The 24,408-nt window shown below is 49.2% G+C and overlaps 2 protein-coding genes across 3 annotated transcripts in view; both read right to left on the reverse strand.

The window, feature by feature from the left end:
• Nucleotides 1–10,110, reverse strand: part of LOC134550872 (mitotic checkpoint serine/threonine-protein kinase BUB1 beta-like) — a 10,836-nt gene extending 726 nt beyond the window's left edge. Inside the window, exons 1-3 of the mRNA XM_063397773.1 lie at nt 8,144–10,110; nt 923–1,007; nt 443–548 (exon numbers count right to left, since the gene is read on the reverse strand). Of these exons, the coding sequence (XP_063253843.1) occupies nt 443–548; nt 923–1,007; nt 8,144–8,366 (414 nt within the window). The 5' untranslated portion in view covers nt 8,367–10,110. The remainder of the gene's footprint in view (nt 1–442; nt 549–922; nt 1,008–8,143) is intronic.
• An 11,931-nt stretch (nt 10,111–22,041) lies between these two features.
• Nucleotides 22,042–24,408, reverse strand: part of LOC134550874 (epidermal growth factor receptor kinase substrate 8-like protein 2) — a 47,926-nt gene continuing 45,559 nt past the window's right edge. For both annotated transcript variants that reach the window (XM_063397775.1, XM_063397774.1), the window contains one exon: nt 22,042–24,289. In XM_063397775.1, the coding sequence (XP_063253845.1) occupies nt 24,218–24,289 (72 nt within the window). In that variant the 3' untranslated portion in view covers nt 22,042–24,217. The remainder of the gene's footprint in view (nt 24,290–24,408) is intronic.

The following is a 24,408-nucleotide window of genomic DNA, read 5'->3' on the forward strand; positions in this document are numbered from 1 at the left end:
ATTTATCTTTAGGTAAAAGCTGAACATTTCTCTTCCCTTTCCTCCACTCCACCACCTTCCCACATGACTAGGACATTCAGCCTTCATGAATTCTACTGATCACAGAATCCCAGAACGATCTGGATTGGAAGGGACCTTAAAGACCCTCAACTTCCACCCCCTCGCCGTGGGCAGGGACGCCTTCCACTAGTCCAGGTTGCTCCAAGCCCCAGCCAGCCTGGCCTGGAACAATTCCTGGGACGAGGCAGCCACAGGCACAACATGACATTTCCAGCATCATCTCATCATCACCCCGCTCAATGCCTGCCCTGCAGGGCAGCAGGTCAGAATCCTTGTTTGTCACACGTGATGCCAGCCCAGCCAAGCTCAGCCTGACAGCAGCACAGGCTGCACTGGTGTCCCCTGGGCAGGAAATCTGCCAGGGGATGAATTGTTTCCTTACACAGGCTCCTGCTGCTGCTGTGTCCTCCTTGGCACTCAGAGGATCCACAGGCTCACGGACAGCCAGAGGGAGACGGGCACTTCTCCGGCTGCCACCTGCTGAACAACTGAGAGCAAGTCATGGTCACTCACACATTTATCGGAGCAGCTTCCCGTCTCCAACACACTCCTCTCAAGAGTTTCACTCTAGTGATCATCCCAATCAACCACTTGCTACTGCAGAACTAGCAGTAAGCAATAGAAACTCCAGAATGAAAGAAGTTTATAGAGCAGCTAAAATAGTTCTAGGTTGAAGATACAGAACAGGAGAGTATTTCCTCATCATGGACTCTGAGTAAGTACATAAAAAAACCAACATAAACACAACAAAACACACACTCCCACACACCCCTGCAACAAACAGTTACTTCAGCTGCTACACCAAGGGCTTTGATGCTTCCGTTTCCCTTCCCTCTGAAATGTAGGTCGTGAATAATTCTACCTTGTACTCTGGTTTGTCAAAGTGGAGGATTCATCAAATATAGAGAAAAATGGAGCAGCAGCCGGTGGGGGAAGCAGACCTACATCTGTAAAGAAAAACCAAGAGGCTCTATTATATCCATAATCCATTATCTCTTCCAAAATAGCATTTCCAACTAAAATAAGGAATACACATTCTTAAAAGTACTGTACCTTGCAGGTGTCCAACATACTATAAGGAAATTGGTCCAAAGACAGGAAAGAATAAATACTTTTTAGATTTCTAGTCCATAATCTAAACCTACATCCCAAGTCTCTGCCTAGGTCACTCAGAGCTACCTTAGCCTGGTGCTCAGTTCTACCCACTCCTTCCCTCTCCTTGGGGGGAAAAGCTGCTGCCTGCAGGAGGTAACAATTCCTCATCCCAGAGAACAGCATGCCAAGGCATTCACTGATGTGGCATCGCAGACTTTCAGGACAAGGAAACAGTCTTACAGTTCAAACAGAAATGCAGTTTGTGCATATTCCTCAACTAAACAATGGCCCAGCCATGGTCAGAGCCATTCTGCAGCCCACATGCAATCCGTGCTGCTCCCCACCTCCCAGCATTCCTCGATTCCACGCAAACCAGACCTGGGGGAACTGTCAGTAACCCCAAACAGTCTTTTCCACTCCTCTCTCACAGGGAGCCTGCCTGTTCCCTGGCCATCTTTAGCCACACAGAGGTAGAGCAACCTTGCAAAAGCATCTGTTCTCCTCTGCTCTAACTAAACCACCCCATCTCCTGAGATTTATCAGCATTTCAGGGAGCGCTGCACAAGCAGCACACTCACTCCTCCACCACCTAAGCAACACTGTTGGCATGGCAACTCTGATAGCTTCTTTCAGAATGGAGCTCCAGATATGCTGAGCACAGAGTTCCCAAGACAGAAAAAAACAGCCACAAGCCTGCCTCAATTTGGGGCTGCCTCACAGCAAACAGCACCCAGACACAGGTAGCTTGTGGTTTGCTGTAAACACTCACAGTTTAAGAGCTTAACTAATTAGCATATATAAATGTGATCAAGGCTCCCACATCATGAGCAGCACTGAACACTTCCCATGTCCTCATGCAACCTCTGCTCCAGCTTCTGTCATCAAGATACAGCACTAATTGCTTCCAGGCTGACAGATTTTAAAATTCTTGCAGCTCGAGAGGCTTAAGGGCTTGGCAAAACAAGGCCCAGTTTGAGGAGGCAGCTTTGAGAATCGCAGACGCAATCCCCACTCTCAAAGTCCAGACTCACATCATTTGGGGCTGAGCTGACTCGTCCACATTGGGGGTGAAGCTGGGCAGCGCACGGGGCACCTCCATGGCAGAGCTCAGGGCGCTGCGAGCGCGCTGCGGAGGGAAAGGCAACGTTAACGACCCCCGGACTCATCTCAGTCTGCACCCTGCACCGCCCTTCTCCTCGTCTGTTGCACGTTTCCAGGATTGCTTAGACAGAAAATCGAACTGGATTGAGCCTTCTCCAAGGTGAATTCCCTTGTGACACAGCCACAGCCCAGCTGCTGAACACTGGCACCAAAAGGCAAGGCACTGCTGCGTGTCATCAGCAGCCCCAGCTGCTGCTGTTCTGAGGGAAGGGTTGAAACACATTGAGGGACACACACAAACATTGTCCTGGCCAGGCTGGGCATTGCACTGCTCCTCATTTCCACAACGGACACTGTTCTCATCTTACAGACAAGACTGCCCCAACTCTATGACAATATTCATTCTCCTGTCCACCAACAGCCTCCAGACTTGGAGCTGGATTTTTTATTTTCTATTTTCCTATCAGAGGCCATTTCAACACCACAAAATCCCCTTAACAGCTTCCAAGGTCCATCAGTAAAGAGAAGAGGTGGAATTTAGCCTGACAGCACATTGCTCTCGTCTGCCCATTTCAATTCCCTGGCAATTCCAATTCCAATTGAAATTCCCAATTTCAATTCCAACTCTTCAGCACAAAAAAGGTCACGTGGTGGGAATACTTCACAAACCCACTCCTCTTTTCCATCAGCTCCCAAATTGCTTCCTGAGGCATCCTGAAACCAGCAGGAAGAGAAACCCCTTCTTCTCTGTGCAGGTTTTGATATGTCAGAGCATTCACCAACAGTTACTCTTGCACTGCCCTTCAGTTAAACATCCCCAACTCTTCTGCCAGAAACAGGATGTTTTCTTTCATTAAATCAAAGAAATTTCATTAAGAGGGGAGCAGAGACCACTCTAAGGGCAGACATGAGAATAAACATGGAAGCATCCAGAGATGAGAATGAATGCTTTAAGCAGCACAAAGAAACTGGTAAAAGAAATTTTACATTAATCATTCTTCCTCACTCCTCTCAGCTATATGAAACGTGTGATTTACTTAATTTTACATTCACTTAATCAAACAGCTCTCTCTAGGAAAAAAATGTTCCTGGAGTTCCCCGAAATTTTAGCCTGGTTGCATTCCCTCCTCACTCTCGTTTTTGTGACCAAGCTTCACTTACAACAATGTCCATACTGAGAAGATAAAAACATTTGCGTCACCTTGATGCCTAAAGGTTTTCACTTTTATGTATTCTTCATGTATTTGTACATCTGTAGACTGTCAAATGCCTCAGTGCAACTTCCAGTTCTTTCCCACAGTGAACAGACATTTACTGACACATTCCTAAAATGTTGTTCTGTCTTGCCTGTTACTGCTCCAAGGATACTTCATATTGCACCCCCTATGCAAGGGCGTGATAAAGGCAGGGTGGGAGGGCGGCAGCCCGGGAGGAGATTCCCCAACCTGCTGCTCCTCTCACTGGACAATATTGGCCCGATATTTCAATTGCCCAGCTGGAAGGATTGAATTCTGAGCACTGTTTTCTGCCATGTTGTGTACCTGAAGGCTTCCAAGTAAAGGTCTGCTTTGACATTATCATTCCAGCATGGTCTGGAAAAGTTTGTGTTCTATTTCCAGGCATCACTCTCGTGACTTTCTCTTCTTCTTTTCTCAGCTACAAAGAACAGGGCAACACTGGGGGTTATCTGAGCACCCATGAGACAAACCTGGTCTCACAGGATTGATTCCCTTCAGACAGTGTCTTGCAGCATTTCTCTACAATCGTCTAAACACCTGTAGCACAGCTGTTTCTTTTGATGTTTAGTTTAAGCCATTGGAAGCTCCTTTCTGTCATCCTATTGCCAGGATAAATATTCCATTGATACAGCAGTTGAATTCTTTTGATCTCCACTCTTCTGTTTTCCTCACAAGCAGTTCAAAACAAGAATTGCAGAATGCTGTACGTGCCTTCTTTGCACAACACACCCAACAAGGTCTTCCTTCAGCTTCTATTTTCCAACATAATTCAACTCTTACGCTTCTTTCTTACAGATTTAACTGATACCTGGCTTCTCTCCCCTTCCCTGGCCAATCTTTTCCCTCTTCGATTCCTTTTCTGCACCCCAAACACTTCAGCAGGACACCTCTGCCAGTTTGTCTGCTTAGCAAGGATCTTCTTTTCTTCATTCTAAAAATACAGAGTTTTTTTAACTTTATTCTAGCACTATCAGCCTGCTCAAGTTGAACAGCATGGCCAGGGACTCCTTAGAAGGAGAGTAACCATTCACAACGGCATGGAGTGACAGGACAAGAGGGAATGGCCTTAAGCTGGAGGAGGTTGCCTTTGGATGAGATATTGGGAAGAAATTCTTCCCTGGGAGGGGGCTGAGGCTATGGCACAGGTTGCCCACAGAGGCTGTGGCTGCCCCAACCCTGCAAGTGTCCAAGGCCAGGCTGGATGGGGCTTGGAGCAACCTGGCTTAGTGGAAGGTGAAACCAAATGATCTGTAAGGTCCCTCCCAACCCAAACAATTTCACAATTCTATGATTAAATCTGTATTTGCAGTAGACACAAACCACAGGAAAGTGAGAAAGACACAACCTCTGTCTCAGAGTTTAGAAGTTATAAACTTACATACACCTGTCTATCTTTTCCCCATCCACTTTGAGCCTCCTTGCCGTGCCAGATCCTGGCTGAGATAGTTCTAAGATCCTACACTGAGTTCGTTTTGCAGGCTGGACATAACCAGCCCCTGCCTGAGGGGCTGCATATTCTCCTTGCTCAGCTTGCACTGGTGGCTGCTTCTTGGGACATAACCACTTCTCCTTCAATCCTGCATTAACAAGAAATGGACACCTCTAAGGCTGGGTACTGACCTGAAACCTGACAGACACAGCTTTCCTCAGCCCATTCACCCTCAATTTTCTGTGCAGCTAAAACACACCACTTAGATACCCAACTTTTGGAGGACTTTGGGGGTTTAATATCCCCCGATTGTAAATATATGAAAAAAGATCCATTCTTGACAATGAAGAAACGCAAGCGAGCAATGTTAGCAGTAAAAGCCACTAAGATTAAGCCATCTCCCTCCCCACTGATTACTCCTTTCCCTGCCCCGAGAACCCCCTCCCTCCCCACAGGGGCTGCCCATGGGTGCGCTCCGGCCAGGGGGAGCCTCGACCCCTGCCGGGGCGGCGGAGACTGCCCGCCGGTTGCCCGGGACGCACCGCCCCACACAGGGACCGGGCACCCCGCGCTGTCCGGGCAGCCCCAGCAGCGCCCTGCCGGCCACAGAAATACGTCTCAGAGCGCCAGAGCCACGAGCGCCGAGTACCTCATCCCCTAGAGCCCCTCACGGAGCCCACACACCCACAGCCCCTCCGCCCTGCACACCTCGCACCTCACAGCCCCTCACAGACCCCACGCAGCACCTCACAGACCCCCCGAGACACCCCCAGCCCCACACACCTCACACACTGCAGCCCCTCTCGGATCTCCGAGCGCCCCTCAGCCCCGCGCACCTCACAACTCACTGCCCCTCAAGCCCTACACACCTCACGGCTTTCCGAGCGCTCCTCACAGGCATCGCAGCCATCAGTTCCGCGCACCTCACAGCCCGCAATGGACTCCACTGATACCCCAGGGCCCGTCACGGCCCACAGCCCCTCACAGACTCCACAGCCCCTCAGCCCCAACCCCCGACCCTGCAGGTGCGCAATTCTCACGGACCCCACAAACCTCAGCCCCGCACACCTCACAGCCCCTGAGAGCGCCTCAGCCCGCCTCAGTCCAGAGCCCCGCAGGCTCCGCGAACCCTTCTCGGACCCGCGCCCCACCAGCCCGGACGTACCGCACGCAGTTCCCGGCCGGGCGAGCCATCCCGACCAACAGCGCACTTTTCGGCCGGTCAAACAGCGGAGTTTTGTGGCCGCCTCAGAATTCAAACCTCTCCCACTTCCCCATTAACCACGCCCCGCGTGCCGCCCCGCCCGGCCTGATTGGCGCCGTCCTGCGTCGCCCCGGGCATCATGGGAAATGTAGTTTTCTCCTCAAGAGCGGCTGCCGGCAGGGGGTAAGAAAGTAATTTTATAATTAATGCGTTTGCAGTTAATCTTATCTGAAAGGCATACTCCTGTTCCTGCTCTCGTGTGTTCCCGCTCCTTCCCTCTGCTAACCGCTGGGACTCGGTGATTCTCCACGTTATTTCTCTATCTTAAATTCATCTTCTTATTTTTCCTGAGGGGCTCACTTCACGCAACTGGCGATGAGCTCTGCTTCGGTGTCACAAAGAACCTCACTTTTTGGGTATCGCTGGAAAATAAATAGTTTGCCACTCCCAAAAGTGGCTCCCAGAAGTGTTAATGGGATGCTCAACCCCATCAATTACCTTCTCTCCTACAACATTACAAGAAAAAACTAATTTGTCTGACAGGCTGTTGTAATTTACAGGAACCTGGAGTGACTGGAAGTGTCCAAGGCTAGGTTGGACGGGGCTTGGAGCAACCTGGGATAGTGGAAGGTGTGTTGGCATGGCAGGGGGTGGAATGGGATGGGTTTTAAGGTCCCTTCCCACCCGGAACATTCCAGGATTTCATGAGTATCTCGTCACTGCTTCCAGTGCCTGAGCACGGTCGTGCCGTGAGAACAGAGGGAAGAGCTCAGGAGTGACAACTTGGGCAGAGGGAAGAAAAAGAGCTCAGGACCCCCTCGTGTTCCTGCTGCAGGGTCTCAGGAGTACAGATGTATTTCTCCCTTCTGAATTCAGGATCTGCAAACAGTGACATATGAGGCAGAAAAAAAAAAAAGAAAAAAAAAAAAAAAAAAAGTCATGGAATAGGACAGGAATATCCTCCAGGGAACATAGATTAACTGACTGTTAGTGGAAATGTGATTAATAACAGAGATATTTGTAATAAAGAATACTGAATTAGCAAAAAGCTCTTTTCCTTTTTCACAACTGCCCATAACTCACAGACTCTGAAGGCCTTTGTGATGCCTATGAAGCTTTTGTATGCCCAGAAGAGGCGAGCTGTGACCATAGTGTTGATGGGAGGTTGTTTGTGTGTTACACTGTGCAACAAACTCAGGACAGACCCCGGACCGGGGGCACCGGGCGGGGCGGCGCAGGACGGCAGGACGGGGCTGCGTAAAGCTGTGCGGGGTTGTGAACTGAGTGCATGCGCGTATTTGTGATGGACAGCGAAAATCGCGGCTCCAAGGGGGCGCAGGTGGCCGCAAATCAAAGTCAGCAACGCCCAAGAGGGCGGCCCGGGCCGGAGGTGGCGGAACCGCCCTGCCCCGGATGGTGCCAGCACACAAGATGGCGGCTCCGGGCAGAACTCACGTGATACCCTACCTAAGATGGCGGCCCTCACAGGAAGTGACTTCTGCCAGAACGCAACATGGCGGCCCCGGGTTGAAGTTACGCGATACCACATCAAAGATGGCCGGTTGACCAGAAATAGCTTCTGCCAAAACACAAAACGAGAGTTTGGACGGAACTCACATGACCACACCTAAGACGGCGGCTTAGGCTTATCGTGCCCTTTCCCATATGGCGACATTTCGCGCATACGGTTTGGACAGGGAGAAAAACGGCGCCGTGAAAGGACCCCCGAAAGACGACCCCTTGGCTGCCTGAATCCCGCCTCGATCACGCACGATCTCCCGCGGCGCTTCCCGGTGGGGACGCGGGCGAGCAGGAGGAGGCCGCAGGCAGTGGCGGGGCAGCCCCTGTGGCGGTCGCTGAGGCGAGAGGACCCCTGCGGGGGCGCGGCCCGGGCTCGGCTCTGAGCGGTAAGCGGCGGGAGCAGCTGCTCAGTCAGGCTCTCGGGGAGGTGTTTCCTCGCCCCGGCCCGGTGAAGACATGAAAACAGAAAATGGTCGAGAAAATAACACAAACTACCTGTTCTGGACATCTTAGTGTCAGTCAAGGGCCGCGTGTGGGCAACAGTCTGTAGAGCCCCTCTGAGGCAGACACCTCCCAGGTCACTGCTCTGGACAGAGATGGGGATTCTCCCCTGGATGTTGTTCTGGGTCAGTAAAAGTTTGTCCTGATAATTCTGATAATTGCTCCAATATTCCTTCACACAGGGTGCCCTGCAGCAGCACGTACAGCTCCTATGCATTGGAGTGATTAATTAAGGTCTTTTAGTCCTTGTTCGAATTCAATAAATAATTTCTGTCATTTTTATTAACACACCCGGTCTGCTGCCCTATCCTGACAGGCATCTACAGATGTTTGATCACACCGTTAAAGCATTTTTTTCCCCCCAAACCCCAGTTAAACTGACTGGGATTACATACAGGTGATGCCCTGGAACTCCTGGGTTAAGTCCTGCCAAATGATTTTTATGAGGTAAAATTCCAGTGAATCTGTACCAAAAACCAGAAGCTCTGAAGCACAAGAAGCTGTGCTGCAGGACCTGGTGGCCATGCTGTGCCCCTGCCAGGACCTGTTCAGGTGTTCCTGTGGACCACCAGGTCCAACTGCTGCCCCAGCACTGCCAGTCCCATGTCCCCCTGGTTTTTGGTGTTGCTTTGTCTGGTCTGTCACCTCCAGGCATGAAACTGCACTTTGAACGTGTCCATGGTGAGTTGTGTGTTCTGTTCCTGGGAATACTGACCAGGGAAAGTGGGATATAAAGGGTTGGGGCAGACCAGAGGGTTTCCTTGAACCAGCGGGGTCATGGCAAGTGCTGCTCTGGAAAACTTCAAGAGTAATCAAAATATGAACTAATGAAGCTCAGATTTTTAAAACTTTGTTCAAGATAAAAAATATGGAAATCACCTTGGTAGAAAAGCACCTCTGAAGCAAAGCAGAATTAAAACACCTGGAAGCAGAAAAGCCAGGAGAAATGGCTGCTGGCTCCTGGAGTCTTGGTCTTTTCAGGCAGGTTTTGAATTACGTTCAAAGGCAGTTTTGCCATCTGGGACTGGGACCTGCATCCCCCTGAAAGGAGAAAATGTGGGAAGAGTGCAAGTGGAACGACAGTTTTTGACATCAGCCCTTGGATCCCATTTCCTTCCGGAGGGTCTGTGCTGCTTGAGGTCCAAAGGAAATCAGTCCTGGAGTACCTGTGTGTTCACCTGTTGAGCTTGAAGAACACATTAGACATGAAATTCCAGAGAAGCTGCCACTGCTGGAGTGAGAAGCAGTGGAAGCTGTTTGCTGGCTGCTTGTTGCTCACCTTTTTCTCAGTCCCCTGGAGCTCCAGGTCCTCACACATCACTTTTGCTTTTCCAAGGGTTTTGCTGAAGGGTTTGTAAATGTAGCAATAGGATTTGCTGCAGCTCGAATTGAGTCCTGTTCCAGGAGGTGTCTCATGGTATGGTCTGTGATTTACGAGTTCCCCTGCCAGGTTACCTGCAGCAGAAGCAGACAAATGAAGCCAAGAGTCTGGACTGCACATCCCAGGCCCCTGCCAAGCACCAGGGCTGCTGCTTGGTGTTGATTCTCCACAATCCCAGTGATATCTTAACTTTTAGCTTTCATGCTTTCAGATTCTGTGCTGCCTAGGGGTGCAGTTCTGAGCCTCACATTAAGTGCTGGTGAGCTCTCTTCACAGAGTAGGGAGACAAAACAAATCTTTCTCCTGCTAGAGACCAAGGACAATGGTTACAAGTTTTCAGGCTCAAAAGTACAAACGGCTGTGGGCTGAAGAAAGGAAACAAGAAGGATGAAGCTTCACAACCTGAAGCTGTAATTGGAGAATTAAACCCCAATGTGCAAATGGACCAAAACTTATAAAAGTCTTAAGACCTCGTGACCTGTAGTCCATTTTGTGACCATTCTAAGTCCATCTTGGGTGCAGCCCTGGCCAGACTCTAGTACTGCCCAAGGTGTACCCTCCTAAAGGCCTTTCAATAAATATCTACCTTATTCTCTTAGCTCTGTGCAGTCTCTGTTCCAGGTCAGCCCTCCCAAGGCATCACCAGTCCTGCAGTGTCTGCTCAGGGCTTGTTCCCAATCAGTCTTGGAGCGAGGGGCAGAAAACGCTGCTGCTGCTGGGGCTGAACTGTCTGCAGGGACTTGCTAGATGGGCAGGACTTGTTGCTGCAGACTGAGCCCTGATGCCTGAATCCTGTCCAGGCAGCCAGGATTGTTCCCAAATATCGTCCCCTGATTCAATAGAGTTGTGTTCCTCCAAGACCCAGGGCTGTTTCAGTAGTGCTGAGGTGTGCGCCTCTTGCCTTTGCCTGCTGTGAGCAGCTTTGTGCTGCAGCTCAGTGAAGTTGAGCTCAGTGTTTATTGTGTGGGATTTTTATGTGTGATAGAAGTCCCTGCCAATTACTCTCAACTGCTCCCCTCTGGAATGGCTGCATCCCTGGATTGTGACTAACTCGGCTATGCTCCTGCAGCAGTTCCCTGGAGAGCACAGAGCTGAGGGCCCTAAGGAGAGGGAGAAATGATCCATCAAAGCCAGGGCAGTGCTCACAGCCTGGATCCATCCCTGTTTTCAGAGTTCCTGTGACTGAGGAACAGAAACAAGGAAAACAGGCTCTCCATCTCTCTCCTCCCAGCTTCCCTCAGGTGCTCCATGTCTCTGAGCAGCATTCCTGGGCACCTGCCACCCCCTTCTTTTCAAATAAAGGGCAAGGAGCATCCTGGTGCAGACAGGTCTTTAGGAAGTGCCAATCCCTAACTGCATCTCCCTGCGCTCGCTGTAGTTCTCCAGCACTGGAGAGACCTCCGTGGCCTGGAGTTATTCTAGGAAAGTGACCTTATTTAATTTGTCCAAAGTTTATTTTAACAGATGCTCAATTTCTGACAGAAAACATCATTCTAATTTTGCCTTTCCCACATTGTTTCCAGGTGCTGCCGAGGGAAAAGCCCTCGTGCCAAGGGGCAGCACCTGAGCAGGTGGGGCAGCACGTAGGCTCCTGGGGAAAGGATTTGGCTTTCCTTTTTCATCTTGTCAGTCCTTCCCCAGTGCCCCCAGAAAAAAAAGGGGGGGTTATTAGGAGAAAAGGAGTTTAAATTGAGGGAAAAAACCTTCCTTCTCCATAACTGTCCGTTTAAAATGAGCAGGAATCCCCTTCCGCTGTGATTTTAAAGGTATCAATTGAAGGAAACCCTGCCTTTTCCATGTTCTTAGGGGGTCTCATTTGATAGGGCATCCCCATTTTCCAGTTTAAATGGAAGGGGGAAACCTTGACAATGCTATGCTATGGGTTTGAATTCAGAGTAACTCTCCCATTTTCATCATTCTAGGGTATGAACTGAGGGGAAAGCTCTGTTATCCCCCCTTAAAATCTTTTGAATTGAGGGAAAAACTCTCCTTTTTCTATCATTTGAGAGATTAGAAGTAACTACAATCCCTTCTTCTCCAACCTTTTAGGGGATTCAGAGGAGAGAGCCCATTTAATGCCGAGATATCAGTTTAAGAAGAAGCAAACATGCCCAGTTCCCTCATTTTAAGGGATTCAACAGAAGGAAGCTTTCCCTTTTTCTGCATTTTAAGGGTTTAAAGCTTCAGAATGTATTTTAGAATGCTTTTACCCATGCCCTGGCACCAAATCTCTCACAAGGGAGTGAACCCAGCACATACACAGCTCTAATGCTGCGTAAGAGTATACTTCTTATTATTTTTTTATTTGTAATCTATATAGCCCTAATTAGAAGCCCCAAGTTAAACCATTTATACTCTTACTATTTTTCTCTACCATGCCTAGTCACTACTACTTAATAACTACTAATAAACAATTATTCAACTTAATAGCAAATGATCTAACTTACCTATCTGTGCTGCCAAAATGTTATAAACGCCAGGACAAATTTATTGCCAAATTCAATAGTTTGGTTTATTAACATCTAAATCACAAAATTTAGAACCAAATTATAACAATTTCAAACAATAAAAACAAAACAATACGAACCCTACGAACAGCAAACTTACTTGACTGAAGTTCTCCCGGGAAAAGCAGAGTCAAGGGTGACTTCAGGGACACAGGACCTGGCAGCTAGTGCCTCTAGCTGGGTTCACAAACTTGCCCACTTAAAGACCTAACTTAAATACACTTAGTTTCCCCCTCGGCAACTTTCCTCCCATTGTTTCTCTAATCATCGACCATTAACTTTATTTACATTAAATCCCGAAAGGGTCCCTGGGCACATTCAAATGCTAATGTCCAGAGTTAGTCCTTGCTTTGAGTAACTGCCGTAGAGGTGTGTGATGACCGGTGTAGCGTTTGACCGTTGCGAGTCCCGATGAGCTGAGCTGCACGTAGGCAGGAGCAAGTCGTTCTCACTTTCCATTTTTGGAACCCGGAAGATAAGGGAGGTGCTTTCCAGAAGTTCGTGAAACGTGCGGGTTGAGCAGATACATACATATCTTTATATAATATATATCACAGTTCCCAATCTATAATTATTTATAAAACATGAATTAAATAACCATATTTCCCACACAAAACAAGAAACTCTTTTTCTTACCTGCTACCTACCCTTATGGTTAATACAGTTGCAGTGAAAAAAAAAAAGGCATCTACAGAGCCTTTCACTCACCGTGAATTCAAGTCAGAGGAGCCAAACAGCTGCAGCTCCTCTCAGTGGTTTTATCCCTTGGGGTAATTGCCTCCTCCCTTTTCCCAGGCATTGTGGGAACAAGAGGCGGGCCCGGTCGGGGGTATATTAACCACAGCCCTTGAAGAATGGGCTTATTTTCTTTCTGAGGTCGAGTGGTGTGAGAGCTCTCCTCTTATTTCAATGAAGAGGCTTTTTCAGGTTGTTTCAGCTTGTTTTTTGGTTTGTTTGTTTTTTGTTTTTTGGTTGTTTTTTTTTTTTTTTGTTTTGTTTTGTGTTTTATTTGGTTTTTTTTTTTATTTTGCGATTGTTATGTTCCTGACTTTGGGTTGCATATTTAATGGTGGTAAGGTGTTTCTCTGATTTCATTTTTTTGTTGTTGTTGGTTTTGTTTTCTTTGGGACTATTGTCACTCACTAAAACTCTTGTTTGTGTCAAGTATGAAACTTTGAGCTTTTCCTGCAGGTTCTTGGTGTTACAAAAGGAACCTGCTCTGTATCAGAGACAACATCTGAAATTGGAGCTTCTGATAAGTAAGTTGAGTATTGTGACTGTGAGAGGGAATGTGTGCAGGGTACTGGGTTAGTAATTTGAAGGTCGATGGGAATAGCACGATGGGAAACAGTGCCCTTTGGGGAGTGCCCCCCTGAGGCTTTTCCACGATCACAGTGGATGCATTTATGTGCCTTAAGGCATACAAATACACTCACAGAAACACTTCATAATTTTGTGTCTCCTTAAACTGGCTGTCCATTCTAATGCCACAGCCTTTACCTTGAGTTGAAGCCAGAGAACTGAGACTGTGGGCACACTTAGGGGATGATGAGTAGCTGACTTATTGGGATTTGGCCTGTGTGCTACTTAACTCATGGGTTGATTTTTGATTTCTTTGTCGTAGCTGACTATGAGGTTCACCTGACGATCATGGGGCCTTTCAGAGTGGTGGAGATGGACTCATTTTGCATCCAATACAGATTCATGTTGCCAGTCATCCAAAAGTTAAGTTGGGGCCTATGGTGCATGGTTTATGATGGGATACTAGCAGGGGAGGGGGTTGGAAATTCCTGGGGAAGATGTAAATACTAGCGTAGAGGAAAGGGATGTCCACTAAGGGGCCTCTTGGGACAGCTGAAGAGGGTGGTTCTACTTTTGATTGCAACCCTAAGGTGTGCAGTGCAGAGCAGTTCCAGTCTGTGCTGTGTTGTCTAGAGTGTCCTCTGTGTCTTTGGCATCCCTTGGATCAGAGCTCTCTGTCTTTTATCCTCAAGGGGTTTATTGCAAATGCTGGCTGTCATCTCTAGGTTCTTCTTGAACATTTGTTCTTCTCAGCACAGTGCTAGTATCATTTGTTCTTTTACCAGTGGGCTTGGTTGTCTTTTTGAATTGCGTTTTGGAAGCATCGAGTCCCGTGTCTCTTGAGGCCTTGTTCCTGGCTGTATTACCATCCATCCTTTCCAGCCATGAGCTGTAATGTTCTGGGCCTTGTCGGACTGGAAGGCCATGGGAAGCATTCTGAACCTAGCATTATCTCACAGCTGTTTTATCATCATGACCAACAGGTCTTAGAACAGGTCACTCTTTTGCAGTCTTTTCTTCTGCTCCTCAGAGCTCCTCTCCCCACTGCTGCCATACCATCATCTCTTTTGGCGTTGTCTCGGTCCTTGCGGTCGTTCTTCTTGCTGAGAGCTCCTTTTAATTGTCCTTGTGTCACACTGTTTGTAGTATGATGTGTTGTTTGTGTCTAGCCTGGAACTGCTCTGCCTTCTGGAATAGACTAGGGAGCAGGTGGAGTAGAAGGATGGCTTTACAGGGAACCTTTTGCTTTGCTTAGCCACATGTTGGACAGAGCAGCTGTGGCTGTGCAGGGTTTGGTGGAGACAGTGGGAGTGATGCAGTGGTGCCTCCCAGTTTTGTAGTAATTTATTTTAATGTACACTGTTCTCCAATCCTAGGTGCTTTGCTTTGAGAAATGAGACCTTTGGAGAGGTTAATCTTTCCCTGTGAGTCTGGGTGACTTTGAAAAATAACTTTTTTTTGCAGAGGGGTGGGATGTAAACCTGTTCTGAACAGAGGAGACCAGAGGAGCACAGTGATCAGGTACCTGATGTCTGAATAATGGCATGACTTTTGGTTCAGCATTTGTTTCATCACTTCATTTTACAGATGCAGAGCAATCGGAGCAGCCAGATATCAGCATTGGGGGGACTGTGAGCCAGGTGAGTACTGTTGACTGAGATGAGTATTGATTCCAGCACAGAACTAGATGCCGCAGAAGTTTTTGTGTTAGTGGTTCAATTGCAAGCCTCCTTTGGTTTTTGTGTTTTATAGGTTGTCTGCAGCATTCAAACTGCTAGTCTGATATGACAGAGACCTTAGCAGAAGGAGGTCACAGTTAAGCAGCTTCTGATGGAAACTAACTCAGCAATGTGATGCTTTCAGACCTTAGGTCAGTACATGCTTTTTTGTTTTGTTTTCCCCCTTCTTTCTTGTGAAGGTCTGTCATCATTCAGCTTTTCAGGGGAGGTGTAAATGGTGGCTGTGTTACAGGGTTGCTCTTTGTCTTTGTTTTTAGGAAGTAAAGCCAGATATCAGCACTCAAGGCCAAGTGAGTGAGGTGGGTGGCAACCAGTGGACAGAACAAGTTGTTACTGCTTGGGTGCCAAATTCTGTTTTAGTTCTAAGCATGCCCTGTTGTTTGTTTTTCAGGCAGTCCATTTCTATTATGCCTGCCAGCACTGAACCCACTCACTGACCAGCCAACGGAGCCAGTTTGCTGCCCTTGTGAACCTCTCAGAGGTATTACAGGACTCTGATGCCTTTACCTTTTCCATTTGTAGGTGCTGTCTAGATAGCCTTTGGCAATGGCCAAGGAGTTGTGGTGAGTCCGGGAGGTGGGGAGGAACAGCAAGGTTCCACTCTAGTTTCAGCAATTCCTTGTCTCCTCTTAACCCAGGTATCCCCTGCCATGATGGCATCAGCCTCCAGGTGTGGCTGGAGGCTGCAGCCCAAGGATCTGGGTGTTCCTAGGAGATGGTGAGTAGTGGAATTGTTGGGTTTTGACTGATGTGCTGCTAAGCTCATGCATTGATGTTTGCTTTTCTTTATTTCAGCAGACTAAGAGAGAAGAGGTCACTGAGGGCAGGAACTTCCCAGGTGGCGAGGTGGCCTTCTTCTGCACCCGATGTGGATTTACCTCCCCCCATGTCTGAGATAAGTCAAGGGCCATGACCCATAGAAGGGATGAAAGCAGTGTACCAGGTCAGGGCTTGTCAGGAGGGATTTTTCAGTTAGCTTTGGAGATGGGGATGGCTGAGAAAGGGCCCCTTAGGCCACAGAAAGGGATAGTCTCACTTTCAATCACAATGCCAAGGTGCACAGGGCAGAGCAGTCCAGGTGCATGTTGTGTCACTTGTCTGTTGTGCATTGTTTCTTTGGGGCATCTCGTGTTGCATGTCTCTTGCCTTACCCCCTTGGAGGGGATTATCAAAAAGGCTAGGCATCATCCTTAGCATCTCTTACCTGTGTTCTTAACCTGGCACTGATACCATCAAACCTTTGACTGGCAGGCTTAGATGCACATCAGAATCACGTCTCTTTAGAAGCATCGAGTTGTGTGTTTTCTGTGGTCTTGTTCTGAGCTGTGTCAACAGCTGTGTGCCACAACGATCCATTGTAGTGTATTAGGCCTTGTAAGAAGGTGAAGATGGGTAGAGGATTCCAACATTACTCTTCTCAGGCATCCATCTTTGCAGTTCTGCTGTGCAGTTCTTGGAATGACTTATTCTGTCAGCGTCTTCTTCCGCCGCGGTTCTTTGAGCCTCATCAGCTCACCTTTGGTCTCGCCTAGGTCATCCTTTTCCGCATTCTCCGTTCTTGCAGTCGTTCTTCTTGCTGAGAGTTTTCTCTCCTTATTGCATCCCCTCATTTGTCATCTCTTTGTAATGGGTGTCTGCGTGTGTTTGGCCCAGAGCTGCTCTGCCCTGCTGCGTGGTCTGGTGTGCAGGTGTAAGAGGACTAAGCCTGTACTGGCAATTTAGCCAGTCAAGCCCATGGCTTGAGTCATCCCACATCAATGGTCTTATGTATGTGATCTGTGGGAGAGCTGCAGCCTGGGGACTTGAAATTTGCAATGTAGGGCGTAGCTGGACTCTAGATGATATTTCTAGATTGACACAAGATGTCTGGAGCTGTGAAGTTACCATGCAACACTCTGACTTTTGTCCGAACTTTCTTTCAGATGCAGATGGATTAAATCTGTGGTGGAGTGCCCCATACCAGGTGAGGGTGTTGCCACAGAAAGGTCAGTCACGGTCTTTGCAGGGCAACTGTAAATGGTGACTATATTGCAACATTGTTCTTTAGTTTTAGGAAGTAATGTCAGGAATCAACCCTCAAGGTCCATGGAGTGAGGTGAGTAGTTGCTGGTGGACAGAACCAGTTGTTACTGCTTGGATGTCAATTTCTGATGGAGTTCTAAGCATCCACTGTTTGTGCCTTTTAGGTGGTCCACTTGCAAGATGTCCTGGCCCTGGATGCCTGAAGTCAGGAGAGTGCAAGCTGGAGGTATAGATGTGGCATACTTCATCAGAGTGGGGGGGTTGGGGTTTCACAGTATCTCAGCATGGTTTTTTTGCATTCTTTGTAGATGCTGCTGCTGCCTCAGGCATGCCAAGGAGTAGACGCAAGTGGGTGAGTTGGCGTTAAGGTGGGGTAGCAGTATGTGGCAGTGTGCTAAATGTGCCCCTTTTCATTTGGCAGGTATGGTCTGGGCCACCTCTGGAGTCAGATCAAGATTTGAGGTGAGCCTGGGGCAGTGGTGTGAAGGAGCCTGGGCATTGTTCTTATTGAAGGCAGTAGTCATGTTTTCTGTTTTGTTGTCTTAGATACCACAAGGAAGTGCAGAGCTGAAGTTTGGAAATGGCAGGTAAGTGATGAGCCATGGCAAGTTACAAAGGAGAGGGGCATCGTGGAAGGGCTCTCTTCTGGCTTGCGTCATCACAGTCTGAATTTTCTTGTTCTGTCTTTTGCAGCTGCCTGAGTGGATTACAGCAAACATACCAACGTCCACAGTGCTGATGCGTTCTCTTCTGTCGAGGATGGATTTTGTCGCCTTGTCTTCAGAGAGCTAAGTGTTGGCCCTGGTGGTTGGGAGAAGGGAAAACCCTTTGGACTCACAGGAGGCAGTTTGGTGTTAGCTTAGAGGAGACGGCTGTAATGGGATGGGCACCTTGGAAGTAAAGGAAGGGGGTTTTTCCCCAGCACCACCTGAGCCTTTGCTGGGCAGGGCAGTTCCAACCAGTCTGTGTTCTTGTGAGCTTTGTGTCATCAGCCTTCAAGTCTTGATGTCATCATGGATTTTTTTGCCTGAGGAGCCTTTAGGTCTGGTACAATCTCCACGGTCTCCTCTTTGGCATGGCTGCACTTGAACATGCGTGCATCTCACATCTCAACTATTTGTTGGTCTGTCACCTTTTGCCATGTCACTTCAGTCTTTGGTGGCAGAGTCGTTCTCCAGGGATCACCTGGCAGTCATTGCCTCCTTCTCTAGGCCTACTGAGCTTCTTGAGCATGCTCTGAACAGCTTTGGCAGAAGCTTCTTGAAAGGAGTTACGTTTCACTGTCGCGTGCTGCTGCTGTAGAGCCTTCTTCAGCATCATCAGCCTCTGGCTCATCTTGTGCTAAGAGTCTTGGGTCCATAAGGTGAAGCTGCTGGGCAGCTTCAGCTTGTGTCTGTGTTATCTAGTTTGTGTCAATCATCTTCAGTGTCACAGGGCTTTGTTTTGTCTTAATGCTTTATCAGTCATTTGGGGCCTTAGCAGCAGCAGGGCTCTCTACTTACATATGTTCACGGATCAAACTTATTCTAGCATCTTGGCATTTTTACTTTTTGAGACCAGAAGTACACAAGATGTTCTCATCCATCTTCCTTCTCAGTTTTGGTAGTATCTTTTTTTTCATTGGACTTCTATGTGAAGTGTATTAGATGCTCCTCACTACAGCAGTTCTGTAGGTTCTGTCACCTCAGAGCATATCAGTCTTGATAATTTGTGTTCTGGAGGATTACTTCAAGTCCTCATGTCATCTTTGCTTCTATTTGGTGCATTGAGTGTCCTTGTGCCACTTACACTTGGAACTGCCCTGCCCTGGCATGTGAAGTCACAGCTGCGTTGAACAGTTAGAAAATTTTATGGTCCATCTCTTGTCTGTGGAGCTTTGGGTAGAAAATTTATGGGCCTGGTCTGGGGATAACTCCAAGCTGTCAGCTACTTGTAGACCACCTTATGTTGTCTTGCAGGTCCCTGAGGCAGGTTCTGATCCCTGCAGTCACTGATGTTACCAATTTTCCCAGAACCTTCAGTTCCCCATCAAGGAGCATCAGTTGGAAGATGTGGTGCAGCATCATCTGCAGCAGTGTTTTGAGTAAGGGCTGCAGTCAGTGTGTAAGCTGAAGAAGGGGTGTCTGTGAGACAGTCTGTGTGTGTTGACTGGTTCTAATATTGTGTGTGTGGGTTTTTTGCCTTTCAGGTTCTTCAACTGATTTTTAAATTTAGAATTAAAAAACCTTAGCTGGTCCTGCCTGCACTGTGGGGTCAGTCAGAGGGACACAGGGTTCCTCTTCTCTCTGCTGGGATTAACTGCCTAAGGAATGATGGTTCTGGCAGCCTGGTCCTACCAGTGTCTGCTGGAAAAGGGCAGAGGTGAAGGTCAGAGTCGCTTGGGCATGATCCAACTGTGGTGTTTTGCTGGGCCCAGAGGGCCTGGGTTTGGTGTTATTTGTGCATCTAGGGACTGGTTTAGGAGCCAGGGAGCTGAGCTCTCAGTGCTTTCCAGGGATGGGAGCTGGTGGAGGGGTGGGTGATGGCCTCTGGTTGGACAGGGGGGAGGATTTGGGAGCAGTGGGAGGAAAATGAGGGATGGTGCTGGGCAGAGTCATTGGCCTGTGCTTGTATCAGCACTGGGATCTGGGTAAAACTCCAGCTTTCCTGATGTTCAGGGATGCAGGAAAGGAGTTGGATGCTCACCAGCAATGTTCTCAGACAGTGTGTGATGTAAAACATATATGTGCACATACAAAAAATAACTATTATGAATGTATGTATTTATATGCACCTATTAAAATATACATTATGTATTACTAAAATATACCTTAAGTGTTTGTATTAGATTAACTCACAACTGTCTACCCTGTATCTGTATAACCACAAATATTTTTATGTGACAAATTCTACCTCTAGATTACCCCACACCCACCTGTTTTTAGGAATGTAACATTTTTAGGAATTCTAAAACACCTGCAGTGCTGTATGAAGGAAAATAAACCCTGATTTTATCCATTAATTTCAAGAGGTTTTCCGGGCTGTGCTGCTGGGTGTTTTCCTCTAAGCTTCTGTGGCTTATCCATGAAGTGGACTTAGAATTGGAAATTTTGCTGTCTCTGACAGAAATAATTTTGCAGACTTAGCACATCACTTTTTGCATCCTGGAAATGCAAGAGAGAAATAGGTAAACGGTTCAGCTCCACTGTAACAAAAACACCATTTCCCTTACTTTTCTTCAACCCCAAACCAGCGTTTGAGCATATCATTTTTGGAATCTTGGAGTAGTTTAGGGTGGAAGGGATATAGAAGCACATCCACGTCCAGGCCCACTGGCCCAGGCTCCCCCAAGCCCCATCCACCCTTGAGTTTGGAAAAAACCCCATCTCGATCTAGACAGGTCCCTGGAAGGAAACCCGAATTCATTAGCACAGCACAGCCTGCCTTGAGTCTGGCACTTCTCCCTGCCAGCACGCAGAGCTGAGCGTGGTGCTCAGGGCACACTCGAGGGCACACTGGGAGCAAATCACGGGAGGGTCAGGAGAATGTCCCGGCTGGGCGGGATCTGCCCCGGGATGGGGACCGAGGCGCCGCCACCGAGCGCCTTCCCCCCCCCGCCCCCCTCTGGCCGCGGGGTGGTTCGCTCCTCTCAGCGCGCGCCCCTCCGGCCGGGCGCGCCCACTCTCCGTGAAGGGGGGCGGCAGAGGGGGCTAAGGAGAAGATGCCGTGACAAGATCCCCTCGCGCCGCCTCTCACCGTTGAAATCCCCGGTGTCGGCCACCACCGTGGTGTGGTGCTTGAGCTGGTCCAGCGCCGACTCCATCTTCTGCCGCTTCACGGGGGACACCGACATGTCTGCGGCTGCGGGGGCTCGTGCGCCTATAAGGGACGGTGCGTGCCCGGAGGGGACCGGCCTGCGCGCGCACCCGCGGTCCGCGCGCTCCCGCGGCCCGCCGCCAATCCCAGCCCGGCTGGGCGGCAGCGGCCAATCAGGAGCGCGGACACGGCACGGACGCGGCCGGGAGGGGCCGAGGCGGGGCAGCGGGAGGGAGAACGATTCTGATTGGCCGGTGCGTGGGCCTGGGGGTCGGGGCGGGTGGTCGCCTTGGCGACCCTGACGCCGCCGTTGTCCCCGGCAGAATCTCCGGGGTGTCCCGGCCCCGGGATCTCCGGTCCCCAGAACCTCCCGGGGGTCTTCCCCACGGCCGGCACGGCGCCCGGCTCGACCCCGAGCCGCCCGTCCCTCATGGCCGCGCGGGGCCCGGGCGCCGCCGGTGTCGCAAGATGGCGGCGGGCAGGCCCTGAGGGGAGGCGGCCGTGAGGGGAGGCTCGGAGCCGCGCCGGTGCTGCCCCGCTGCAGGAGCCCAGCGCTCGCTGCTCCCTCCCCTGCCGTCGTGGCAAGGTTCGAAATGGCTTGTCGGGTACAGCTCCAGCCGCTGAGAGAGCCCCCGAGCCAGCAGGGCAGGTGTTTTGGGCTCTTGGTTTGCCTAAACTTTATTTAGGCTGTAGAGGAGGTGATTTTGTTTGTGTGGTCCCACTTGGAAGTTGAACTCCTCTAAAGATCTACAGTAGGCATTACCAGTTATTTCAACTGAGTAACGCAGTTATTAAGGAAAAGATAAATCTTTTGCCTCCTGAAACCGAGGTTGGCTCTTGGCTGGAATTGTTGGAGAATCTGAGAATCAGAGGCCCTGAGTCAGGGGTTTATGCTGTTCCTTCCTTCTATATTGCTCCACTTAGGACGGCTACCACAGTTGTTCCCCTTCCAGACAGGCATAAATGTGCTTTTGTATGGCCTTCTCATGCTTTGCCCATTTTTAAAACAGTTATCCAGACCCTAACACCCTTCCTGTTGAGGGCCAGTGCCCAAACCCAGAAGGAAACCTGTGTTTTCAGACATTTTGCTGAGTTTCTGAGACTCAGTGACAAACCATTTTGGAAACCCAGTGAAAGAGACAGAGATGGATTTAGAAGTATAACTTAACTATTTTAATAACTCTTGTACAGTGCATGGTTATATCATTGTCTCCTTCTCTCGGGTACATCAACGTACAGTACTTTATAGCAGTGTCTGCAGGCAGCACAAACAGAACAGATGCACAGCTCAGTCGCAGGGAAATCTGTAAAAGTGACCTCTGCAATAAAGTCTGCTGAGATTTGTTTTAGGAAGTGCTCCTGTGGCTCCCAGCTTTACAGAGCTGTCGTGTTCACTCCTGTTAAAATCCCAGATAACTAATTCCCTGTATTTGCTTTCCTCTACACCCCAGGACTAGAAGGTGGTGTGTTTCCTAGCTCAACGTTTGTTTTTCTTTTCATTTTAGAAACTTTCTCACCTCCTGTGCTTGCCATCTTGCTTCCCTTCTCCACCCTAATCCAGAGCCAGGGCTTCTCAGGAGGATTGTCCTCTTCATCCCTCCCTGACAAGGTGAGTGCCCTTCTCAGATCCCAGCAGGGCTGTGACTGTCCCGGGATCCTCCCTGCCTGCGCTGCCGGGGCCAGCAGTGTCCTCTTGCAAACGAAGAAAACAGATTTTCCATGGGAGACACTTAAGAATAAAGCCAGAACTGAGGTGCCCTGGTGTTCTCAGATTTAGACACGAGTTCCCCAGACACTATTTTAAAGCTTTTTGCCTTCAATGTGCAAGGACAGGCACAAATTTGGGCAAAGACTCAGCAGGTGCTGAGAGAGAAACCCCAGCTGTCCCTGGGCTGTGGGCAGCTCTGGAGCTGTGTTTGCTTCACTGCTTTGCAATCAGGTTGGTCTGTCAGTGACAGAGATAGAAATGCAATGTGCCAAACTTGCTGTGGACAGGAACTACGCTGCTTGCTTGAGTTTTGAAGTTGTGAGTCAATTTTGGAAGCATAATCACTAATTCTGCCTCTAGGGAGAGAGATTTGCCTCACCCTTATTTACTGATTGTTATATATAAATGCACAAAACTTTATGAAGGAAAACAGGAAGTCAAGAGCAACATCCTGTCTAAATTAGATTTTTTTTTCTTGTGCCCATTTATTTGGAGTCAGACCTGCCCTTCCCAGTGTGCCCTGAGGTTTCAGTTCTTTGGGAATCACTTCAGCTGACTTTGTCAGTGAAAACGTGAAGGTGGGGACGAGTGACCAACACCCTGGGAAGGGTTGTGGGTGTGCCTGGCTTGGAGCAAATGGTCAGGGCTTATCTTCTGCTGGTTTGAGGCTGGGTTTGGCCACGCCAGAACATTCCAGAGCAGGATCAGTGCCCAGGGAAGGGCTGCACGGCTGCCCTGAGCCCCGGCCTCTGTGTCAGCAGCAGAGGGCAGGTGGAACTCACCCATTTCCAGGTTCAGAGCCCCTTGTTTGTCACCCCTGCTCGTTTTGAGGCACTGAGAGCTCATCTCAGAGACTGCACTAACTGGTCCGTGGATTTAGGGAAGCAGCCAGACTTTGGGAATGTGTGTTGCCATTCTAGCCTTGTCCAATGAGGGGGCACAGGGGGACAGGAGGAGGACAGGGAGTTGTCACCGGGCCTGTGCTCGTGGGCCGCAGGGGACACCTGCACTGAGGGGGAAATGGAAATGGGGCTGCCTTAGGCTGCCCGGAGAGGTCCTGACTTCCCATCCCTGGAAGTGTCCGGGGCCAGGCTGGACAGGATTTGGAACAACTTGGGCTTGTGGAAAGCGTCCCTGCCCATGGCAGGGGGTGGAACAGGATGAGCTTTAATGTCCTTTCCTTACAGCCACCACTGCAGGGTTCCCAAGCCTCATTCCCGTGGCGCAGGCTCCAGGCCCTGAGCCCTGTGCCTGCTGTGCCAGCGGGGCGGGAGCAGGGACAGCCTCGGAGAGAAGCTCTGGGGGTCTTTGTTTGCTGGAATCAGCCCTTGTGCATCCAGCCTGTGTGAATCCTGCTCTGATCACATGCATGGACAATTTCAGTATAAAATATATAGTTATAAAAAAAATACTTCATGCAAAATTAAAACACCTCTCCCAGTGGGACGTGGTCTTATTGCCAACCCTTCCCAACAGTGTTGAAGGAATTGTCACTGATGGCAGCTGGACCCCGAGGGGAGCTCTGCTGCCCCGGCCTGGGCCGGCAATCTTTGCTTTCGTTCCCTTTTTTTCTGCACTACTTAGGGCTAAGAGCTGAAATAAAGCAGAGAGACTTTAATTAGCAGAATCGATCCTTTCCTGGCGGCGCTTCATGATTTCTTGGAACTCCGACTCTCCTCTGCTTTTCTGGAATGGAAACAAAACAGGAAGTTTGTATTTGAACTTCAAGCTGTAGTTAAATAACAGTGTTTAATGAATGCTGTAGGAGTAGAGCTAGTTTCAGAGAGATAGGTGGTATCAGTAAA

This window comes from Prinia subflava, chromosome 5 (assembly GCF_021018805.1).
Source record: "Prinia subflava isolate CZ2003 ecotype Zambia chromosome 5, Cam_Psub_1.2, whole genome shotgun sequence".
Classification (NCBI taxonomy): domain Eukaryota; kingdom Metazoa; phylum Chordata; class Aves; order Passeriformes; family Cisticolidae; genus Prinia; species Prinia subflava.